Source organism: Hyposmocoma kahamanoa, unplaced genomic scaffold (genome assembly GCF_003589595.1).
Source record: "Hyposmocoma kahamanoa isolate Upper Pololo Valley unplaced genomic scaffold, ASM358959v1 166, whole genome shotgun sequence".
Classification (NCBI taxonomy): domain Eukaryota; kingdom Metazoa; phylum Arthropoda; class Insecta; order Lepidoptera; family Cosmopterigidae; genus Hyposmocoma; species Hyposmocoma kahamanoa.
In genome coordinates, this window is record NW_020653601.1 from 1869378 (window position 1) to 1891782 (window position 22405).

At 35.9% G+C, this 22405-nt stretch overlaps 1 protein-coding gene across 1 annotated transcript in view; it reads right to left on the minus strand.

Moving 5' to 3' along the window:
- Positions 1–22405, minus strand: part of LOC113225540 — a 63950-nt gene that overhangs the window by 41170 nt on the left and 375 nt on the right. The window contains exons 2-7 of the mRNA XM_026457864.1: positions 21634–21797; positions 18535–18648; positions 16298–16394; positions 15495–15578; positions 15288–15403; positions 2586–2807 (exon numbers count right to left, since the gene is read on the minus strand). Of these exons, the coding sequence (XP_026313649.1) occupies positions 2586–2807; positions 15288–15403; positions 15495–15578; positions 16298–16394; positions 18535–18648; positions 21634–21797 (797 nt within the window). The remainder of the gene's footprint in view (positions 1–2585; positions 2808–15287; positions 15404–15494; positions 15579–16297; positions 16395–18534; positions 18649–21633; positions 21798–22405) is intronic.

Sequence of the window (22405 nt, forward strand, 5' to 3'; positions counted from 1 at the left end):
GCTCGTTTGGGGCTGGTTACCCGTGTGGCTCTTGGATGTGAGATGACGAGTTTTTATTAGAGTTTTGGTGTCGTTGTTAAATAGAGAGGATACGGAGAGTGACTTGGGTCTCGCGAGACACCGGCGCGAGCCCTTTATTCGTTTAAATAATCTACCGTGTCATAGCTGGTTTCTTCTTCTTCTTCTTCTTGGACGTTTTGGACCTCCTGGACATGATTGTTGACATAATTGACACGCCTAGGCGATGACCTGGGAAAAACCTGACCTGAATACCCGCGGAATTGCTGTTGGTCACGGTTCCTACTATTATAGTATTCCCGTTTTTTACAATCTTTAATATCATGTCCAGGGTTCTTGCAATACTTGCAGAATAACCCGGTAGGATTTTGTGTATTGTTGTACGACTGTGGTTGTTGAAAATTGTTTGGTTTTGATGGCGGGAAACGTTTGCCTGAATTGTTACTGTTATTAGATTTAGGTTCCATAGAATTTATCTTTTTGTATAGCGATAATTGAATTCTCTCCTCGGACACAGCGAGGTTGATGGCCTCGTTTAGGGTCTTAGGTGCACGAGACCTAATAATATTAGATAATCTGGGGTGAAGCCCCATTAGAAAGTGGTGGAGGGCCAAGTCCTCCATTGCTGCCGTTCGGCCCGATAGCTCCTTTTGTTTGGTAATAGATAAGGATATTTCAGTTAACAGTTGTGATAAACAAGTCTCTACTTTGAGTGAATATTGTGTGACATTTCTTGTCCTGTCTGCTTTCTTGCAGGTCGGTTAATAAATGAGAGCAGTGTTTACGCTCACTGAACTGGGTTTTAAGAAAATCTTTAAGTTGATCCCAGTTGCTAAACTCTTTAATGGAACAAGCAGACTCTGCTCTGCCTTGCAGTTGGCATAGGATGTATTTAAAAAGTATCACTTTTTGGGTTTCAGATGCAAGTTCAAGGGCATTATTACAATTTAAAATAAATGAATTCAATGTTTCTCGTTCACCATCATATGGCTTGATAAACTTCAATAGAACATTTAGATCCATGTCTGGCATCACTTGACGTCGATAGGTTAATAACAAAAGTTTCCGCCAATAAGTTATAATATTAGGATATTGAATATGGATAATTCACAAACGTTAAATAAACAATGACCAAGACAAACACTTACATTAATGATAGAGTGATAATCGAAAGTGTCGAGGGTTCCGCGAAATGATGGAGCTGCATTCCGGAGAGATAACGATGCGGCGTCCCGACGCGTAGTTCGATGTGTTGTATGTACTTTGATTTTGTAGACAACCGTTTGTAGTTTGACGCGATGCGCGATGATGAAGTATTGAATCATCAATCATCAGATCATCATCAGAAAAAATCATCAGATTTTTAGAACACACACTGGATGTTCAGAACACTGTAGTATTAATGTTTTTGTCTTTTTGGGCACGGCACTAGCGGAGTCTGTTTTTAATTGTTTATAATGTAGTTATATATGCACTGGGGATTTTCGCATCCCACCGCTGCCACCAAATGTTATGGGGTCCTCAAGGAAAGCCTTTTTAAAAAAGGAAATGATTTAATAAACTGTAAAATAATTGTAGCACAAAGGTAAGGACCCCAAGGCAACCGCACCCGATCGAGATAGGAAACAGACTGAGATCGCGACGGAGCGATCTCAGGGGGGAAGACGGCTGCTGATGCAGCAGCGTCTGGGTTCAGCATAATAGCTGCCAGGAGTTATGTATAACAATACGCAGTCTGTAGAATACGTGAGCTTACCGATGTTGCTACTGCTAGACTAGTTTACTTTAGTTACTTCCATTGTATAATGTCCTACGGGATTCTCAAGCGGGGTAAAGCGGCAGATATACAAACCACATTTGTATTGCAAAAACGAGCGATTCGTTCTGTGTACTGATTAGGTTCTCGGGTTTCTCTGAGAAAAAAGTTTAAGGAGACTGGTATCATGACTGTGACATCGCAGTACATTTACTCAAATATTTTGGTATCCCCGTAAAAATATACATAATTTCATTAAGAAAGACGATATCTATAATACTAAAATTAGAACTAAGACCTAACTCATGGTACCACGATTTCGTAACTAAGGTAAACGATTCTTTTATGAGGAACTGCATACGTTTTTACAATAAGATTCCGGAGAATATATTAAGATTACCATTTCCTAAGTTTAAAACTTACATTAAAAGTATTTTTATTGAAAAGTCATATTACAAAATTGAAGACTATGTTTTAGATAAAGTAGTATGGAAAGACAATAAGAGTCTAGATTCCACACAATTGTGATTCAAAGTGTATTCCATAGCATTTAAGTTTATTTGAAAAGAGCAATCCCTAGAGTTTCTTGCTCGTTCTTCTCGAGGAGGTCAGCGTAGTGAACGAGCAGTAGCTTAAAAAAATGACGTTTTCAAGTGTAAAAAATTTACCTACGGAATAAACCATTATTTGACTTTGACTTTGTAGTCCGTAGTGCGAGGCTAGCACGTGCGTTATAAAAAATTTTGAAAAAGTGTCACGTCAAGTGCCGTTTCAACTGTGGCAGACAGTACAATAATTGACTGTAACTTACTCCACTGTCACCATCGACATCTGATAGTTATAAGGGCATTGGCCTTTAGCGGCCACTTTGAACCAGTAGTGTCTACATTCGTAAGTCATATTCTGCAATGGATGCACAGATGTAGGCCGGGACCACCAGTGTCTGTGGCTATAAGTCAACCGGTAGGTCAACCATACTGTTTCCGTAAACCAGTGAGGAAATTTGTAAGTATTGTTTGTACACGCGGATGCACTGAAAATAAAAGACCATATTGAGTTCTTAGGTTTTCGCGAATGTTACATATAGGTAATGAAACTATTTTTCCTGATTTAAATCGTGTATATTTATTTTTTCAAATAAACCGACGTTTCGCGCCCTTCACAGGTCTCATGGTCACGGTTGACTGAGGTGGTACAGTCATCAACCCGTTATGTCTAATATTAACGCAAACCACCCTATTTTTTCACTATAGTTACAATAGTTATTAATTAAATACCTTATTTTTAATTTCACAAAGAAAACATTCCAATTTACTCTACATTACGTTTTACCAATTATTTTATTGAAAGAATTTTTATTAAGTTAAATTTATTATTAATTAATAATGGAAATTAGAATAAATTAAAACATAATAATTAGTACTACTTCATTCTTATGTCTGTTAGGGATTTTTCGTAAGAGTAAGAAAGTTTCTTTTGCAAGGATCTGGGGTTGTCAAACTTCAATGAATGTGTAGGCTTATCCATGACATGCTCGCAGACTGCAGACTTGTCTACGCGACGATGTTTGACATCAGCTATATGTTCTTTGACGCGAGTACAAATACTGTTACTGTTATCTAAGCTACACTACTATGATTTCGGTGTATCTGCCATAAAATGGATTGACAGTTACTTCAAACATCGGTCAAAGCATGTAGAAGTATATGATCATAAAAATGGATCAGTATTGTTGTCAGCCAGTCGCGAAGTTAAAAGAGGTGTGTCACATTGTGCCATTTTGGGTCTTATTCTTTTTATTATTTATAGCGCTGACATAGTCGACCATATCAAACACTGTCAGTATATCTACGCTGACGATGTTCAAGTTTACACTTCATTTAAACCTGATGATACTCATAATGCAGTAAGATATTTAAATGAAGATTTGGAACATACTGCTGCATGGGCTGAATCAAATTCATTAGTGCTTAATGGATCTAAATCTAAGTGCATGGTTTTAGGCACACGAAACCAAATAGCGAAAATTAAAGGACATGGTATATCTTTGGCAATTAGAGAAGAAAATGTTGAAATGGTCAGTGAAGCACGAAACCTAGGCTTGCTGATAGATGAAAGACTACGTTTTGAAAGTTTGCTAGGAACGGTTTTAAAGGGTAAACGGTGCTGGTGAAATTACAGGCACATAGGACATTTCAACTTGTCTCAGGGTGACGGGCGCAATGGCAGTGCCCCTCAGATCTTTGCGATTTAAAGCTCCGAGTGGCACCGCAACATCAGGCGCACGATTTGTTCGAGGTTCGTCCCATAAAATAGGCGGGTTGAGGACTTCATACGTTTTTCGAAGGTTGCGAACCTTCTTCGATGTCAAGGTTGCGAACCTTCTTCGATGTCAAGGTTGAGAACCTTCACGATGATTTCCTTCACTGAAAAGTCGCTCACCGTTGTCTGGATAACTTTCTGTAACACAGTGCCATAGGTACTTGAAATGCGAGATTAATCGTAGCGCCACGTGATGTGGGTTGATGAGCGATCGGTCTTTGAGGCTATCTTTTGGTTAATGTTTTGCCTGTGCCTACTCTCAGACTTGAACCGTCTGACGAAACATTTAGGCGCCGGCTGAAAGACTTTTTCTTGAAAAATCCTATATACTCTGTAAAAGAATTTATGGACTTTAAATTGTAACGAATTCAGTATTTTCTATTTTTATTCTAATTTTTACCGCATTAACATACTCTTGTATAATTGTTATCAACTTATGACGACCCTTGATGGAGAATGATATTTGATATGTAATTTAATGACAACAATATTATATAATGAATTGTTAATTTTCTAATTATTGTGTGCTTTTCTTATAATTTTCCTTTTTGTCTGACGATCTCAATATCGCACGCTCAGAGGAAGACCGTCACTATCCAAAATTTAAGTATTTTATGTTTATGGCACCATCTATTTTTATTTTTAGTTAACTAAACAATGCAAAAACAGTCGTTGTTCTAGTTTTATTTAAACTGACTAGATGGCGTAGTGACGTTATGTTGTTTTAGGGGAGTGGGACCACGCGGTAAAGCATTGCCGACATTTTGTCAGTAGTGGCGGGGATCGAGAAAGGAATAGTGCTAATTCTGTGAAGAAGAGCGTCATTTATTGTTTAGTGTCGTTTTGTCCAGATATTTTTCGGTAAGAATCATTATTATTTTAATCAATAGCGTATCTATAAAAATATTGTCACTTATCTACTCGAATTTTGTCTTAAAATTGTAAAACTACTTAAGTCAGTAACGACACTTTTTGTTTAGTGACGTTAATGCATAAGTAACTTTGAAATTACTTGTAAATCATAACGTGGTAATGCCAAAAATGACATTAATCTACCATTTTTGTGTCTAAAATAGTCAATCAGCTAAAATCAGTCATGACACTTTTTGTTTAAAGTCTTAATTCCGTAAATAATTATGAACTTTCTTTCAAATCGTGCCGTTGAAATGCAAAAGTGCCACGTTTACATTATTTTTATGTCTTAAAATTACTTAACAGATAAAGTCAATACTGTCTCAGTTCCTAAAATTACTTTATTCCATAATAGAATAATTGATAATGTAGATTATTGATCGCACACTGAGAAGATTAGTGACACTATTGTAAATTAGAACTTTTGTGTTCACGGAATCTTATTGCTTCTTTATTTTCAATAAAGTGTTTACAATACTGTAACAAAAAGATAAAAAACACTATTTATAATATTAGTTTATAATAATAAACTATCTATACACTATAAAAAATATAGAACATAGTTGAGCCATTTTTAAACGGCCATATCTAAAAACTGTATTTTTTCGTATTGTGTCACTATTCTTCTCAGTGTACTTATTGTATGGTAACATGTCTTTATTATTTTAAATACACTTTTTTTTCTTTCTTTTACTTTCTGTGGTTTATGTAGTAGTAACTATCACTTTTCACATTAATGCGATACGTGTTTGAACATTGTCGTTAACATAAATATACCAAATAAATAGTACACAGCGTAGAAATGACAGCACTACACAGCACAACTCTAACAACTTCTATGATTTTTTTTCAGTAAAATTGACGAACAAAATTTATTTAAGCGAAAGTGTTCATGTTAATTCACACAATTAATTATGCTGTTTTTTATTAGTATTTTTGTAAATGTATTATTATATTATATATTGCTTTTTTACCGTCGCATTATTGTGCTTTGTCTCTATTGTACGTTCAATTTGTTGCAGTTAACATGCCACCACCAAATCCAAGATCATTAAAGTTTAAGGGCATTATTAAAGCGATGAATACACAAAATAATCCTAAGAAGACTGAAAAAGAAAATATTCCGCAGTTAACCATGCACGAGGAACCTTCTAGACAGTTAAGAACACAATCTGTACCTAACATATCTTGCAATAATCAACTCCCTAAATTTCAAACTAAATTTGAAACATCTTCACCCTTTAATGAAAAAAACACAAATGAAGAAATTCAAACCTTTCGTAACAGAAAATCATCATGCTCTTCGTGCGATAGCCATAATTCCAATAAAGATTTCTCTCCGGCGTCAGACGATGATCGAGAGTATAAGCCTGTATCTAATGAAAGTTCCAGTTCTTCCGAAACTGACACAGACAGATGGTCAAATCATCGGCAAGTTATTCCAAAAGAAGCATCGAATTCGAAACGATCTTCCAATATATCACGATCACCTAGTGCATCTAGATCATCAAGTAGATATGGAACGTCAAGTTCATCTGGATCGTCAAGTTCTTCTAGATCGTCAAGCTCCTCAAAATCATCATCTAATATCGATACTGGGGATGAGAATATTTTCGAATCAGCACATTTCAGTAGAAATAACAGCGATGTTACACCAACAGAAGGAGAATGTGGTAATACTTCCAACTTTTTGTCAAAAGAGAAATCTAATATTCAATCTGCAAAATCCGAATTAGCACCTTATACAGTAAGTCACCTTAAAACTTCTGTTTTTGGTTCCGGTGATGATACTTTTTCTAAACAACAACCTTCAAAAAGAGAAAATATTAAGCATTTTGTTACGCACCAACAGAAAAATATATCTGCCTTGACACAATTAGCTTTAGAGTATCCGTCTAGTCCATCAGAAGAGAATGACCTTTGTCTTGAAAACCAAGCGCTATTGCAACGGTTTTACAAATCGCCATCGCCAGCAGCGAACGTATACAATAGCTGTTATACTAATTCCGTTTGCAGTCACGACGACAATTTTAAATCTAACGCTCACACCCTTAATTCAACCCTTACATTGATTCATGAAACTTTGTGCCTAAACCAAGAACTCCCAGATCTTGGCCCTATGATTGATATAGAGATGGCTGGTGATTCCGTAACTTTTTTAACAAATGATAGTCCTGCCCCCTCTCCTGAAATGGACGAAACATCTGAATTAAAGATTCCGCTACCATTGAAATTATTAGCTTTACGATGCTTAAATAAAGAGAACGAATTATCATGTGACGGTTCAAATAACAATACTGAACTATCTCAGAGATTAACCCGAAAGAGAAGTAGAAGAGGGAGTCGAAAAATATTGGCAAAAAAATTAAGAAACATGGGCTTAAAATACACTTCCCCAATGACAAACGCTTTGATTTCTGAAAGAAAGATGGGAAATCCCTGTGCAGACCGGTGTCGGCTGAAATGTAATGAAAGAATTTCACAAGAGAAGCGCAAAACTGTGTTTAAAGATTATTGGAATACGGGATCACTAGCATTACAAAGAGCGTTTATTGCCAAGCATATCACAGAGATTAAGCCTAAATACCAGTACAAAAGAATTGATAGCAACAGAAAAAACAAACACGCCTTTTACTTAACGATAGACAGACAAAAGTACAGGGTTTGTAAAATCTTTTTCACAAATACATTGGGAATTAATGACAGACCGATACGGACCGTCATTGAAAAAATGAATAATAGCGGAATTGTAGACGCAGAATTGAGAGGCAAACAAAAGAGACATGGAAACATTTCAGTGGATCTTTTGAACGGAGTACGAAATCACATTAAAAGCATTCCGAGAATAGAGAGTCATTACATACGTAAACAGTCATCCAGAGAGTTCATCGAAGGCGGGAAAAATGTAACTGATTTGTATAGAGATTATCAAGAGGAATGTGCCAAAAAAGGAATAAGTTTTGTAAAATTACATAAATATCGCCAAATTTTCAATGAAGAGTTTAATATCAGCTTTCATTCACCAAAGAAGGACCAGTGTGAAGACTGTGTTGCATACCAAAATGCCGAAAATCCAGAAAAAGAAAAACTTGAAAATTTTTATAAAATACATCTACAAGAAAAAGATAAAAGCAGAGAAGAGAAGACAAAAGACAAAGAAAATATAGACAAAAATAACATAGTTGCTTGTTACGATCTTCAGGCCATGCTGCAAGTCCCCAAAGGTGATGTTTCAAGCTTTTATTACAAATCACGACTGAATTGTTTGAATTTTACTGTCTGTGAACTAAAAACAGACTTTACAAAATGCTTTTTTTGGAATGAAGTGGAAGCGCAAAAAGGTGCCAACGAAATTGGAACGTGCGTGTTTAAGTATTTACAAGAAAAATCTGCTTCAACGTCAGAAAATTTAAAGATAATTTTTTATAGCGACAATTGCTGTGGGCAACAAAAAAATCAATTTGTATTTTCAATGTACATTTACGCTATCAAAAACCTTTCAAATATTGAGTCCATTACGCACAAATTTCTTATTAAGGGCCACACCCAAAACGAAGGTGACGCCGTTCACTCCACAATTGAAAAACAAATTAAAAAAGTGCTGAAATCTGGACCTATTTATGTGCCAGACCAATATATAAATGCAATCAGACAGGCCAAGAAGAAAGGTCAAAAATATGATGTGAAGGAGATGTGCCATAGCGAGTTTCTCGATATAAAAAGTCTGCAAGAATTCAAAATGACAAGAAATATTGAAGGAACAGTAGTAAAAACGACAGAAATAAAAATTTTTAAAGTTATAAAGGCTGAAGGACCAAATAATGTCAAAGTATTTTATAAATCATCTTATTTGCAAGATAATTATAAGGAAATTAAGTTGCAGAAGATCGGTCGAACACGACCGCAGTTAAAAAAATTGTATTTGACAAAGCTGCCCTTACCTGAAAGGAAGAAAGAAGATCTTAGATCACTTATTAGAAAAAATACTATTCCTCCTTATTATGCGTCGTCATTTTATAATAACATTCTGTAATGATTATGTAGCTTTTTTTATGATATTGCAGAATTTCTTAAAAAATATTGGATACAATGAAAATAAATAAATGGAAATTTGGATCTCTGTTATGGTTCCTAGCTATTTCGTATTTTTGATATTGTTAATGTAACAGATAAGTATTTTGCTTAGTTCTAAAGTCAAATATTTTTATAATTTTGAAATATATGAATAGTTAGAATTGTAAATATCATGATCAGCACAATACTCAATTGTTGTCTTTTATAATAAGTTATTTTTTGTTATACCCAGGAGGGCTTTATTAGTTAATTTTTATTTTTGGAACGTCGTGGTGGGACACGAACCCGTTACCTGTTTAGTTACTGGTGTCTATTTATTAAAAAGATTTATGCTATATATTAGGGTTTTATGCCTATCAAAATTTGTTACTCTTACCTGTCGTATGATTCGTTGTAACATCTTTTCTGACCATTTTCTTAAAATACTGTATGTCAGCAACTGTATGTACATAAATGTTTTGCCTTTCATAAGTAGTTATTTTATGTCGAGGAGGGTTCTCGTGTTGATTTTAATCATTTCTTGATGAGACTTGTCCCTGCGTACTTAATTACACTTTAAGAGTAAATTCTTGTTAACCGAATGTTAAAATTTTGATTTTTGTGCCTCTTATCCTAATGGAAAACGAGTATTCAACAATTGTTTACAATAATAACATGATTTACACGTGTATTGATCTTTTATTGCATAATAACCTTAATTATAAATAAAATAATACCAATCAAAATAACGTTACTCCTCAAAAGTTTATAGGCGCCTACATTAGAAATAAATAGAAAAGTGACATAAAAGCAAAAAAAAAACAACTTTTAAAAATTTTATTAAGTGATTATTGTCAATTTAAATAATTTTATTGAGAAATAATATGTATAAGTTATCAACATCAACGTTTAAGCAATAAATACATTGTAAGATCTATAATACTAAAATAAAAAATAAAAAATACTTTTGAAATTTTTAAACGGTCATTACTCAAAACTGTATTTTTTGTATAGTGTCACTAAACTTCTCAGCGTGCGATATAATTTCTTATACTTTGACATGTAGTGCAATTTATACTGTAATGTTATATTTGAGAAATAAATGAATATGAATATGAATGAATATGTGACGACTTGCAACGGAAATGCAACTTTGACTTCAATTGTCCAATATTACCTACATTCGACTTTAACAGTGATCTAGCCAACGCTTTCAGCTGTAAGCTTTGCTTATAAACATTACAATGTAGGTATCTGGCTTCTGCTCAAAAAATCTTACAAGAAACTTAAGTTACAAAGTTTACTGATACACTAAATCAATGTTGACAACATCAACCGTTAATTAAGCACTCTGACCTCACAATTATAATTACCATGAGTCACACTCCACTATCACACTAGTGAGAAAGCCCTCGACCTTCATATTGTAGTTACAGCGTCTCAACCACGGAAAAACAAAACGCCTTAAGCCTCGATTACCACCAGAACTGCTGTGCTCAAAACTCACACATTCATAATTTGAAACATTATGAAACCTTGATAATGATAGGTTATAGCTTTTAATTAAAAGAAATAAATTCTGGACTGTTAATATAAATTTTACCTTGTCAGCATATCGCACCCTTAGTAATATAAGGGCACAATCCAAAAAAAGTAGATTTTTGGGAAATCGCGTATTAAGATTCTGGATTCCTACATTACACCTATTTTTTCAAATAATATGCTTATTATTTAAGTTATAAATATGAAATTTGGCAGATTTGTTCTTTGATAAATGTATTATAAATAGCAATAAAAAAAATAATATAAATAAATTCCATAAGTTTCAAGCAAGTTAAAAAAAAACTTTCAAGTTAGACCCATATAGTACAAAAAATATAACAGAAATATGGAGCTATATAAGTTTGATCCCATTTATTATTTAAGTCCCTATCAATTCCCAAATTTCCCAAAAATCTACTTTTTTTGGATTGTGCCCTTATATTACTAAGGGTGCGATATATTGAAAGTTCAATACCTATTATTGCAACCATTGACTTACGAATAAATGGACGACGGGTCTAATACAAAAACCACGAAAAAAATGTCCCAAGTCAACCTATTTAAACGTAGTGACATGTAAAGGAATATGAAAAAGCTAAAAAATTGAATTTAAATTGTAATGCCATGGCAGTACTGTCTAATTTTGCTTGCTTCGCCGTCAGTCGAACAAACGAAGACTAAAGCGTGAATGACGCTCTGTATACGATTTTAACGCCCTATAAGTTCGGACACTTTTTAGCGCGGACCCGACGTCCATATATTGTAAGTCAATGATTGCAACTTACATTTTCATTTCAAACTGAAATTTCAATCAATATGCTGCCTTCTAGTGGTAAATAGCTGAACGACGACGAATTCAAAACGTTTACTTAATGTTCCAAAAAAAGCGACCATATTGCAGAGGTATACAGTTTACTTTCGTTTCTTGTAACAAAAAGAATATTACTATAAACAGAAAATTGAATATTTGTTGAAATTAAATAAGACAAGATGATACAAAACACCGCCTTAGATAATAATAATATACAAGTGCGACTGTAATTTATGCATTCTATAGTAGAAAAATAAGGCATTTTTTTTAGTTTTTCGAGGTTTTGGCGAGATTACTGTATCGACCATAACGTCCAAAGTGAAAACGGCGGATTGAGGTTATGTATGTGAAAATTCGCATACAGTTAGCTACGTGATACGCCAACTAACCGCTTCTACTGTATTTACTGTTCTGTGGTCTCAACAGAGGTGTCTACTGCGGGTGGGCTGGTGAATCCGAAACTGGTCTATCAATCCGATGTTTTGTGACGTTATCCTTCTAGAAACAGATCACCTATCACATCAGTTGACTACAACAAAGTCTTCCATTTACAAGTTGAATAATTATCATTATTTAAATTCCATTGACCCTTGTAACCAATAAACCGCCTAAAGGTCTTCCGGCCAAAGTAATCGTTGATAAAAATATGTGGGCTACTGTTTGGTACAAAAACCTTAGGGCGCTCCTTATCCGCGACCATTCGCTTGTAACGTAACAGTTCAAATTTGAGCATTACAGCGGTGAGGTAGAAGAACCCAGCTATCGTTGCGGTTGCGCAATGTAATAATACAACTTGTAACATTCGGTCGCTCCTTCTCCGAGAACATTCGCCTGTAATGTAATATCTGTTCAGATTGTAAGGCTGCGACTCCACCAGATATAGTAGAAATGTCTTTTCTTAATGCGTCTATAATACCTGGATATTGGTGGCGGTATGTGGATGATATATCGCTATCATCTCGAAAATAGTTTGTCGGAATTCTTTGACTACCTCAATTCTGTGCACGACCAAGTTAACTTCACAGTGGAGAGAGAAAGCGAAGTAGCATTGCCATTTTTGGATGTTTCCGTTATGCGTTAACCTTGTGGTCGTTTGTTTACTAAAGTTTACTGTTAGCCGACGCATACTGACCTTAAGGCAGATTCACACCATCATCCATACCATTTATCTTCTGCATCTTGAGCATTGATCAGTCGAGCTGTAAGTCTGTGCGATCCATTTATTATCGGGGTAATGGGATTACAAAAAAGCCAACACTCAGTCAGTACTATAATGTCTTGCTATTCTAGATAAAAGTGTTTTAAGCCCAGAAATATTTGCTATTTGCTACGAATATTCTGGGTAAGTATATTAAGGCAATTTCCATAATTGTCCACATGGTTTATGCAGTCTTCAGGTTCACACGTTTGACATTTCGAAACAGTTAAATCATCAATGATACTATTTATATTAGTATGTAAGCTATCGAATTTTAATAAGGAATTTACAGTTGATCATTATTATTTCACTGTTGAAATATTCATTAACTAATTGACTCAATATTCCTACAGGGGAGCTAAAAATTATTACAGTGTTCAATAAACTATCATAGGATATGAAGTGTAGTTTTGATTTAGTAAGTTGTGTGGATGAGTAAAAGTTTGTATGTTGGGAAAGTGTTATTTTATGAGAGTTATTAGGATGTATGTAATTGTATGAAGTTGAGTGAGAGTTAAATATGTTATTAATCTAACAGAGTGAAATGCTTATGAGCAAATAATGAATTTTGGGTACATATGAGTTTTTTGTGAAACTTGACGAGCACTTGAGACAAAAAGACTAATGCAGATCGCAGGTATAGTCAAATCGAGGATTTGATTTTATGGATGTCAGCTTCAGAATTGGTACGGATCAAAGGTTGACCATCAGCTTTGCGTAGGTATATTAGACCTCTGGACGTCCAGCAATATGAAAACTGATTTTTACGCGCAAATTCACGTGAGTATTAAATGTCAGAGTTTCAGACAGGAACACCGGTCTTGGAGGGCCAGAGATCTTGAGATGGCTAGAGTTTAATTTATCTCCTTTTGGTCTTCCTTTATTGAAATTCTTAACTGCTTTTATTAAGTTTTCCTTCATGAGGACGCTGTTAAGCTCCACTATTATTGGTTTTATAGTTGCTTTATTGGAATTAACGCGATATATGTCCTTGACGTCCGAGTCTTTTAGGTATATATCGACCGATTTAGATATAGTTTTTATTATTTCGCACATCTCTTCTTTCGTTTCCGGTTTTTTATCGTCTTCGGTCATCCTTGGCACATTTCGAACTTCTATACCTGCTGCTTTATATTTGCGCTCCAAAGTTTCAATTTTATCCTCTAAAGTTTGAATATACTTTTTCTCCTTCATTCTATTTTTCTTTAGCTTTTCCAGAACGGAGTCATATTTATCAGAAATAAACTGCAGACTCATTTGTAATTAATTATTTTGCTGTTTTATCTCATTAAAACATTGTTCTACAGAATTCGACAGATTTGTAAACAGCCCCCTCATTTCCGATTTAAGATCTTTTAGATCGTCATCTTGTTCACGTCTTCGCTTGGAGCGCATGCTGACAGTGCCACCCCCGCTGCGTTCAGAGGGAGTATCCAAGTCACACGACAATTGAACTTGGGTGCACATATCTGAGTACGTTTTGAGGATGAAGAGGGGGGCGGGGAGTGACGTAACGGCATTATTAGATATCTAATGTGAAGTAAAAATGAATTCTGTACCAGGCTACCAGAATGTTATAGTGGTTAGATTTTGCTCAAGTATTAAGAGGTCAACTCACTGGTTACTGGATTTATTAGTCGCCAGCTTAACTGGATCTCTCTATTGTTTGCTGTTCTTAGGGTAGCAAAAGCGGGCGGAGTATATTTGTCCTTTTATTACTAAAGTGTAGAACAGTGGCGTGGTCTTATGTTGTCCATTTCTATCGATGCATATAAATCTTACTAGTGTTGTGTGTACTCGCTGAAGATGTGTGAAGAGGTTCAACGAAATCAATTAAATCACTGAATAGTTACGCACTCCTAATATTTGCACTGGATTTATTTACACAAAAATTTAAAAAATGGAAAAGAAATGAAGAAAAATTTTATTAAAAAACTCGTTTGTACTCCACAGAGGTCCGGGGTGAAAGGGGATTTCATAGTGCTTTAACATTATGTAGGTGTGAGTTTGACCATTAGCAGTTCTGATGGTAACGGAGGCTCGATTAGAGCCATATTTCGGGCGGATATTTCAGCTACATGAACTACACCCGTGCGACTCACATGCGACAATACGTGCGCCTCTTAGTTTACAGAATAGCACTTATTTGCATCTTGCAGCATATTTACGCCACCAGACCTGTACGCACCCTTACGTGATCATTTTGTTGCAATTAATATACAATTTATATTTTAGGATAACGGTTTTCGTAAAAGGCGCTTACTTATCTTACTTCCACATTTGACATTAGTGTTTCTTCTTTACTTTTTTAAAATAATATTAAGTGACGGGACGGACAGTCATGCGCCTGGTGGTAAGCTACAAGCCTGTCCATAACAGTTGCAGTGCCACTTTATATCGCAAAGATCTTATGGGCACTGCCACTGTACCCGTCACCCTAAGACGTGAGAAGTCCCATGTGCCTGTAACTCACCAGCATTTTTATCCTTCAAAACCGGAACTCAGTAATGCTGACATTACTGCTTGAGGGTAGAAATAGGTAAGGTGCCAGTACTTCCCTAGACGAACTCTTTCTAAGGAGCTCTACTGCTACAGTCTTGTCAGGTGTCCGTACAGTAGTCACGAATCAACTCCGTTTTTTTAGAAAAAATAATTGTCTCCAAAATTTCACTTACTTGATGATAGCTTGTGATTTAGAATAGTGACCCAGCAAGAAGACAAGAATCCCACCAACCAAAGCCGCAACGAGGCCTAAGTTGTAAAACTCGAAAAATGCAAACAAAAAACCCATCTGAAAACAATATAATCCAGTTATGTACATTAATGCAGTGCGCAGTTTAAAGATTAATCCGGAGAACCAGAATTCATTAGAAAAAACTCACACGTTCACCAAGGTATTCCCTAATAGTATTGACTGGTTGTCTTCGTATTATATTTTCGCTTCCAACCCAATTTTCATGAAGTGCCTGTAATAAGTACAAAGCGTAGCATTACTCTTTCTAAGAACGTGACTGCTCGTACCTTTTAACTTAATACGACAATAAACCAAGAGTCCCTACTAGAAATACTTAAAACGTCTTTAGTGTTGTCGACGTACATTTTACTAACTAGTGTCTATACAATTCGCTTTGGGAATTTGATAATCTACTAGGGATGGTCAAAAAGTAAAGCCTCCATTGCTCTAACTTTTAATTCAAAAGAAAAAGATGGAGTTACCAAAATGTCTACTCGTAGTAATCTCACTCTATTTGCTTATTCTTGTCAATTTCAGATTGACTGATTAGATCAATATATTGAATGGAAGAGCCGTCATTGAGTTTCTGGCAAGAAGATTGTGCACCTAAGCAAATCCAAAATCGCTTGAAAATTGTTTATGGGAATGATGTAATGGACATCAGCAATATGCGGCGCTGAGTAAAAAAGTTTGCACCCATTCTGAACTGTAATGCGTAGGTATTTTCGAATCAATTTATCAGCACGTTCTCGATTTCAATCTGTGCTTGGCGTTATCGGTCTGCCGCTTCTCGGTTTATCTGCAATTTCCGTACTACTACCGACTATAGGCTCACATCCCATGTAAATGTAAAGGCTCGGTTTCGCCTCGACAAGAATATTTGCCGAAACATTTCGCTGAAAATCTGGAGCCCGCTTGATATTTAATCTGATGCTGTACAACAAAACTTACCTGTCTACCGTTTATAGACGTGTAATCTTGATCCATTATATAGAAAGGGCCATCATGTAGTGGATAAACTTCGCGAAATATTCCTCTTTCTATTAGTCTGTAATTCAATAAACTTTATGCTTATAGTTTCTAAACACATTCTCCATCAATAATTTAAAAATGGTTTATCACGCTCTTGTAGAGTCTCATATAAGATATAGCATCAGGTTTTGGGGAAACAGCTACGAATACAATATTAACAGGGCCTTCACCTTACAGAAAAGAGCTATTAGAACTATGGTTGGAATTCCTCCCTGGGAGTCCTGTAAACCCTATTTCGGTAAATTGTCAATATTTACAGTCCCTTGTCTGTATATTCTGGACTTATTGACTGCCGTTACTAGGTGTTCCTCTGAATATGGTGAGGAGACAGAGTCGAGACGACTTGGGACTAGGAGGAAAGAAAGACGTGGGGTTATAGCACCAAAGTTGGACATAGTCAAGCATAGTCCTAGGTATCAATCGGCTAAAGTATTTAATAGTCTCCCTATGTGCTTAAAAATAGAACAGGACCCTATTGCTTTCAAAAGGTCGTTGAGGCGTTTCTTATTGGAAAAAGCATTTTATCATGTAGACGAATTAGTTTGTAATGTAGTTAAGTGACATTTAAAAATAATGACATATCATTTATATCTGAACCTAATTTCTGTTTTTAATTATTTATTATTATTTTGTTATATTTGATCGAAATCTATTAGAAATTTTGATTGTACTTAGACATATTTTATTGTATAGACATTAATTTAGTTTATGTCATGCTTCTTTTCCGACACAATGTTTTTTTTTTGTTATGGAATAAATAAATAAAACATTATTTTTCATATGTTAGAACCAGCCATTTATTAATAAGTGGTTTGGTTCTACATTTATCTAGTTATTGCAAATTTCCGAATATTTACCAATTTGTGGAACTGAAGGAGTAAGTAAAGTGGCCATTCGGGCGTGGGATAGAGGATATATCTAAATATAGTTTATGTGTGATAATGGAAACCTGAATGTGGAAAAAGTTCACAACCTTTGGAAAAAAATTAACCCGCATTGGGCCAGAGAGGTAGACAATGGTCCAAACCATCGAGTATGTAACCAGATTATTTATTATTCTGTGTTTACTATAATAAATATAATATCTCTAACGGGGGGCTGTTCCATTCGGTGGTGTGGGAAAAACAGCAAAACATCTAATTACAAAACAAGCGGAATCACATTTCATCGGTAATTAAATATTAAAAATGCATTTAATTATCGTCCATTATAGCAAAGCTCAAGTTAAACTGGTACAATCGTCAATTGTTTCGAATTCGGGCTGGCCAATCGGAGCGTAGTTGTTACCCTGATGATTATAGGCAGAATAGTTTTCAAACAATTTTTTTTTATAAAATATAAGTGCGTATCACCTGATGGAAAGTGACGATGTGGTCGACGATGCATGCACACCTAAATAATGCCTATTCACTCTCGCTTTGAAAAGACCCAAGTTATAACGCTCAGGGAAAAAGTCTGCAGGCAGGGAAATCTCCACTCCATAGTCGTTCGCCATATAAATGTGAAAGCGTAACGCTTCGTGAGAATCTTTGGAATATCCGCAACAAAGGGGTGGAATCCAAGCCTACGCCTAGTCAGGAAAGGGGAAGGCGGAATTAAATGGTGTAATTCCATCGCACACTCTCCGTGATATATCCTGTAAAATAGCGATAAGCAGGCAACTTTACGGCGGCGCTCAAGGCTCTGCAGCTTCGCCTCCACCAATTCCGAGTCACCTATAAGCCTCTTGGCACAGTTGTCAATTGAATCCAAAGTGGCCAGTTGATATGTAGCAGATCCATCCCAAAGGTGGCAGCAGTACTCCATGCACGATCGGACTTGTGCTTGGTACAGCTGAAGCAACTGTCCCAGTGTAAAGTAACGCCTCAACCTGGAAAGGATTCCAAGCTTTCTTGCTGCGTTTTTGGCCATGGATTCAATGTATCTGCCGAAGTTCAAATTGGACGACATGTCCATTTCAAGTAGCTGGAGACAGAATGACATAAATTACATTTGTTCTCTATTTCTAGTTATATACTCGATGATCCAAACCCTCTCTTTAGAAGACATTCAGACCTGACAATGGGACGTACAGTGGATTGAAGTTTTGTCTTTGATTTTGTTTATCTATTCCAAACAATATTACATTATTTTAACGAAATAGAACATGCACGTACCGTTCAATACCGCGGTAGTTCTCTGCATCTCCAAAAGGCATGAATCTCAGAAATTTGTACACAATATAGATTCTATCTATTGTAGAGTACGCACCTGGTCCTGGATAATTACGGCTGTAAGAAAAATATTATATACGTATCATAAAAATTGACATTCAACGACCTCGGTGGCTCAGCGATGAGGTTCTGATGAAGAAGAGAGATCTAGATGAGAAGTTTTCTAAATTGGTTCTGTTTGTGTGTTCTAGTACAACGTGCAGTTGCTTGGCAAATTATTGACAAATTATTACAATACATTTACCCATGCCCACGGGGACACCTGTAAGAAAGTCTACCTATCAAAAATTTACATATTGTAACCTGTTTACAGCTTCTTTATGTCCAGTCATTGATTTTTGTGCGCAATAAAGAGTATTTTGGATCAATCGATTATCATGTACGATACTTGTACTTGAAAAGTTATCACATCCAGTTATTGCTGATCTGTGTAACACGTTTCACTGTCTTTGTTGGTTCAACGGCGCACTGGTTGGGTTTGTGTAAAATGTTTCAAATTTACCCATATTAACAAAACAAAAACAACGTCGATCAAATTTGTTTGTTTTTTATGTTTGTTTTATATAACCCTAATTTATTTTTGATCATTGTAAGTAAAAAGTCTTATGAGCTCAGATTATGTTTTGTAATCTGAGCTTATGAGTATAAATATCTTAAACTTCATCAGTCTGTTGACCTCCATTTTTTTTTCGTTAAGTTACGGTCTAAATGTCTGTCAGCAGTCTTTATATTTCTGAAGACACCCAAGTACAAAAAAGTATGGCGAAAGCTGACCCAAAATAAACGAAGTGTGTTCATGGACTTCGTTAGTATAATTTTCCGTTTTAGTTTATGCCTATCTCTCTTGCAAAATTTGTTTTTCTCGCTTACAATAAGTCGGCGGTAATGGCTCGATACGTTTACTTTCAAAATGATCTAGTGCAAAATCGTAATTATTTTTTTCTGTCGTCGATACAGGCCTGGGAGCTTGTTAGTATTTTGCAAAGAACATTTAAACAAACGATATCTTTTTATTTGGTTTTATATATATGTATACATAATATTAATCGGAGCCTGCCAACAGATCCGCTGCGGGGGTTGGGGGAGCAGCCACTGAACTTCACAGTTGAGTGGATGTGTGCGTGGAGCAGTGCGCGCACAGGTTATAGTGCCCTATGTGTCCTAAGTTCCCTACTTACCTGTACCTTATAAGTTCAGGTCCTGACCCCAGATCAGCCAGTGTACAGGGTTGTCACAGACCACTGTCACTTGACTTTATCTGGTTCTTCGAGAGGCTAGTGCCTCGGTTGAGCCGCCCCAGGAGCACGCACAGTACCCACTCAAGAATTAATAATTGAATAATCTTCGTTACATAATCTGTTGGCTCGATAAATATCAAAGCTAAAGAGAACGTCGCTTAGCTAACATTTAAAAATAAAAGAGTCCTACAGTCTTTGCATGAGCCCGAAGACAAAAATTATCTTCGAAAATCTTTGTTGACAGTTGACAGTTCGAAAATTGACAGTTCGAAGAAGAGATAACTTTTGACTTCGGGCTCATGCTAAGTCTGGAGGAAGGAAGTATTGCATTTTTTTTGTTTATGGTTGCACTCTTAGAATAATAACGCATAGAATGATAGTTTCATATCAAACGAACTGTCACAAGTGAGGCAAAAATCAAATTCATGTAGGCTAGTTTTAGTAGTAGGTTAATTTTCGGTTTTAGTGAATATTTATATAAAGTACAAGTCGAAACGCATTACTTCCTTGTGGAATGTGATGTTAGTATCTATTTCATGTTTGTCTGACGTATTTTTAAACTCATTTACCGCACATTTCGTAATTTTTAGCTAAAATTCTTGAGCTGTTCGCGGTGCAAGTTGACCTTGAGCACTGAAGGCCCGCCCTCTCGTGTAGGCCCATTGGGAGCGCTTCAATTTACCTCACTTAGCGTGTGGGGACTAGGTTTCTATGCGTTATTATTCTAAGGTTGCACTATGGTTCTATGCCAATAATTACGGAACTTCGGAGGTATGCATAATAATATGTCAAATAAATGGTTGCACGGAGTATAAGGAAGGTCACCGCTCCAAATGTTCTTTGTGAAATCACTCAAGATATCGTGTTCGTGGTGATTAAAATAATTTTTAATTGATAGAGTGCAATAAATAAATATTTGAAATATCTTCTGAATTTTTAGAGTCACATTTAACCGTAACACAAATTGTAGTTGAAAATGACTTGCGCTATAAATTACAATAGTCATCAGTCAGTCATTATTCAATTAAGTCATTAATTCATTATTAAATTATTCTTATCAATAGTCGTACGCGACTGTACTACACGCGCCTCGTTCGCCTCGTGTAAGTCAGGAGCCCAACAGGAGATACGTACACTAATAAATATCATGACAATCGATAATAAATGCTAATGCCAATAAGGAAAAATAACTGTATATTTTTTTGCTAATTTCCTTGTATTAAAAACTAAACATTATCGAACCTTTCAAATAGCATGTATTTAAAAAAAATAAACAACTAATTCGGTATATTTTGCAAAATTTGTACATGAGCTCCGAGACTAACACAGGTATAACCTAGAAACAATAAATCGGTTGTATCTACTAATTCTAAAATTTTGCGACTAGAACCGACTAATTCACAACTTTTTCTGGGTGCAATCAGATCTAAGCTAGGAGCTGAGGTTCTTGAGATTCAAAAATGGTGCCGCCGGAATAAGCTTATTTTAACGTGGACAGTAAAACACTTTAATAACTTCAAAACGGCTAAAACCGACTAAATACGACTTTTTTTCTGGCTATACAAATTTCCAAAACACGGTCATGGTCAGGCTGGAGTAGAGCACACAAACAAATATGGCTGTTTACAAAAATAACAAAATAAACAAAAAAGAAAGTCGGGGTAGTGTTCATAGGAGATATTGACATACTCGCAGATGCATTAAACAGCTTTGAGATTAATGGGAATGGGGTTATCCCGGTTGTTTGTCACCTGATATTATAATAAAAAAACAAAATATGCAAAGATAAATGCAAAAAACATACCGGATACATTTGATTATATCTTTTTCGTCAGGCACGGCATCCTTGCTGAGCTCGAGGTGGTTATTCTTGAAGTACTTCCTGAAGCTGTAGTGGTCACCTAGTTGCTGAATTACTGCATTTGGGGCGTGAATCTTTATATACACTAAACCACTATTCTTCGGTGCCTGCAAGCAAATACAATTTATCAGCTCAGTCGCCTTGGCACAGCCGCAGGTTTAGGTTTAGGTGTAGGGCTCCTTGTGAAAGACTTCTTCATGGGAAGTACTGCCACCTTACCTATTTCTGCCGTCAAACAGTAATGTGAGCATTACTGCGTTCCGGTTTTGAAGGGTAAGGTAAAATTCAGGCACATTGAACTTGTCAACTTATGTTTAATGTCACCCTGAAACACAGTGGCAGTGCCCCTCAGTTCTTTGCAATTTTGAACTCTAACTGCATGTGTTATGGACAGGCGTGTCGCTCACTACCAAAGACTTGTTCATTCCGTCACTTGGTACCATAAAAAAATCTTCATCGAAAAAATTACGCAAAGATAAAAAGTTATTATCTTCTAAGACCCTTCGGTACAATTGGTCTACTTTCCCGCTCGGTCTACTTTCACTATTCGTCTACTTTCCCGATCGGTCCATTTGTTTTTCTCGATTCGTCTATTTCCCATTTCGTCTACTTTTCTGTTTGGTTTACTTTCCCATTTCGACTACTTTCCCAATTGGGTGTACTTTCCCGATCGGTCTACTTTCCTGATCGGTCTACTTTCCTGATCGGTCTACTT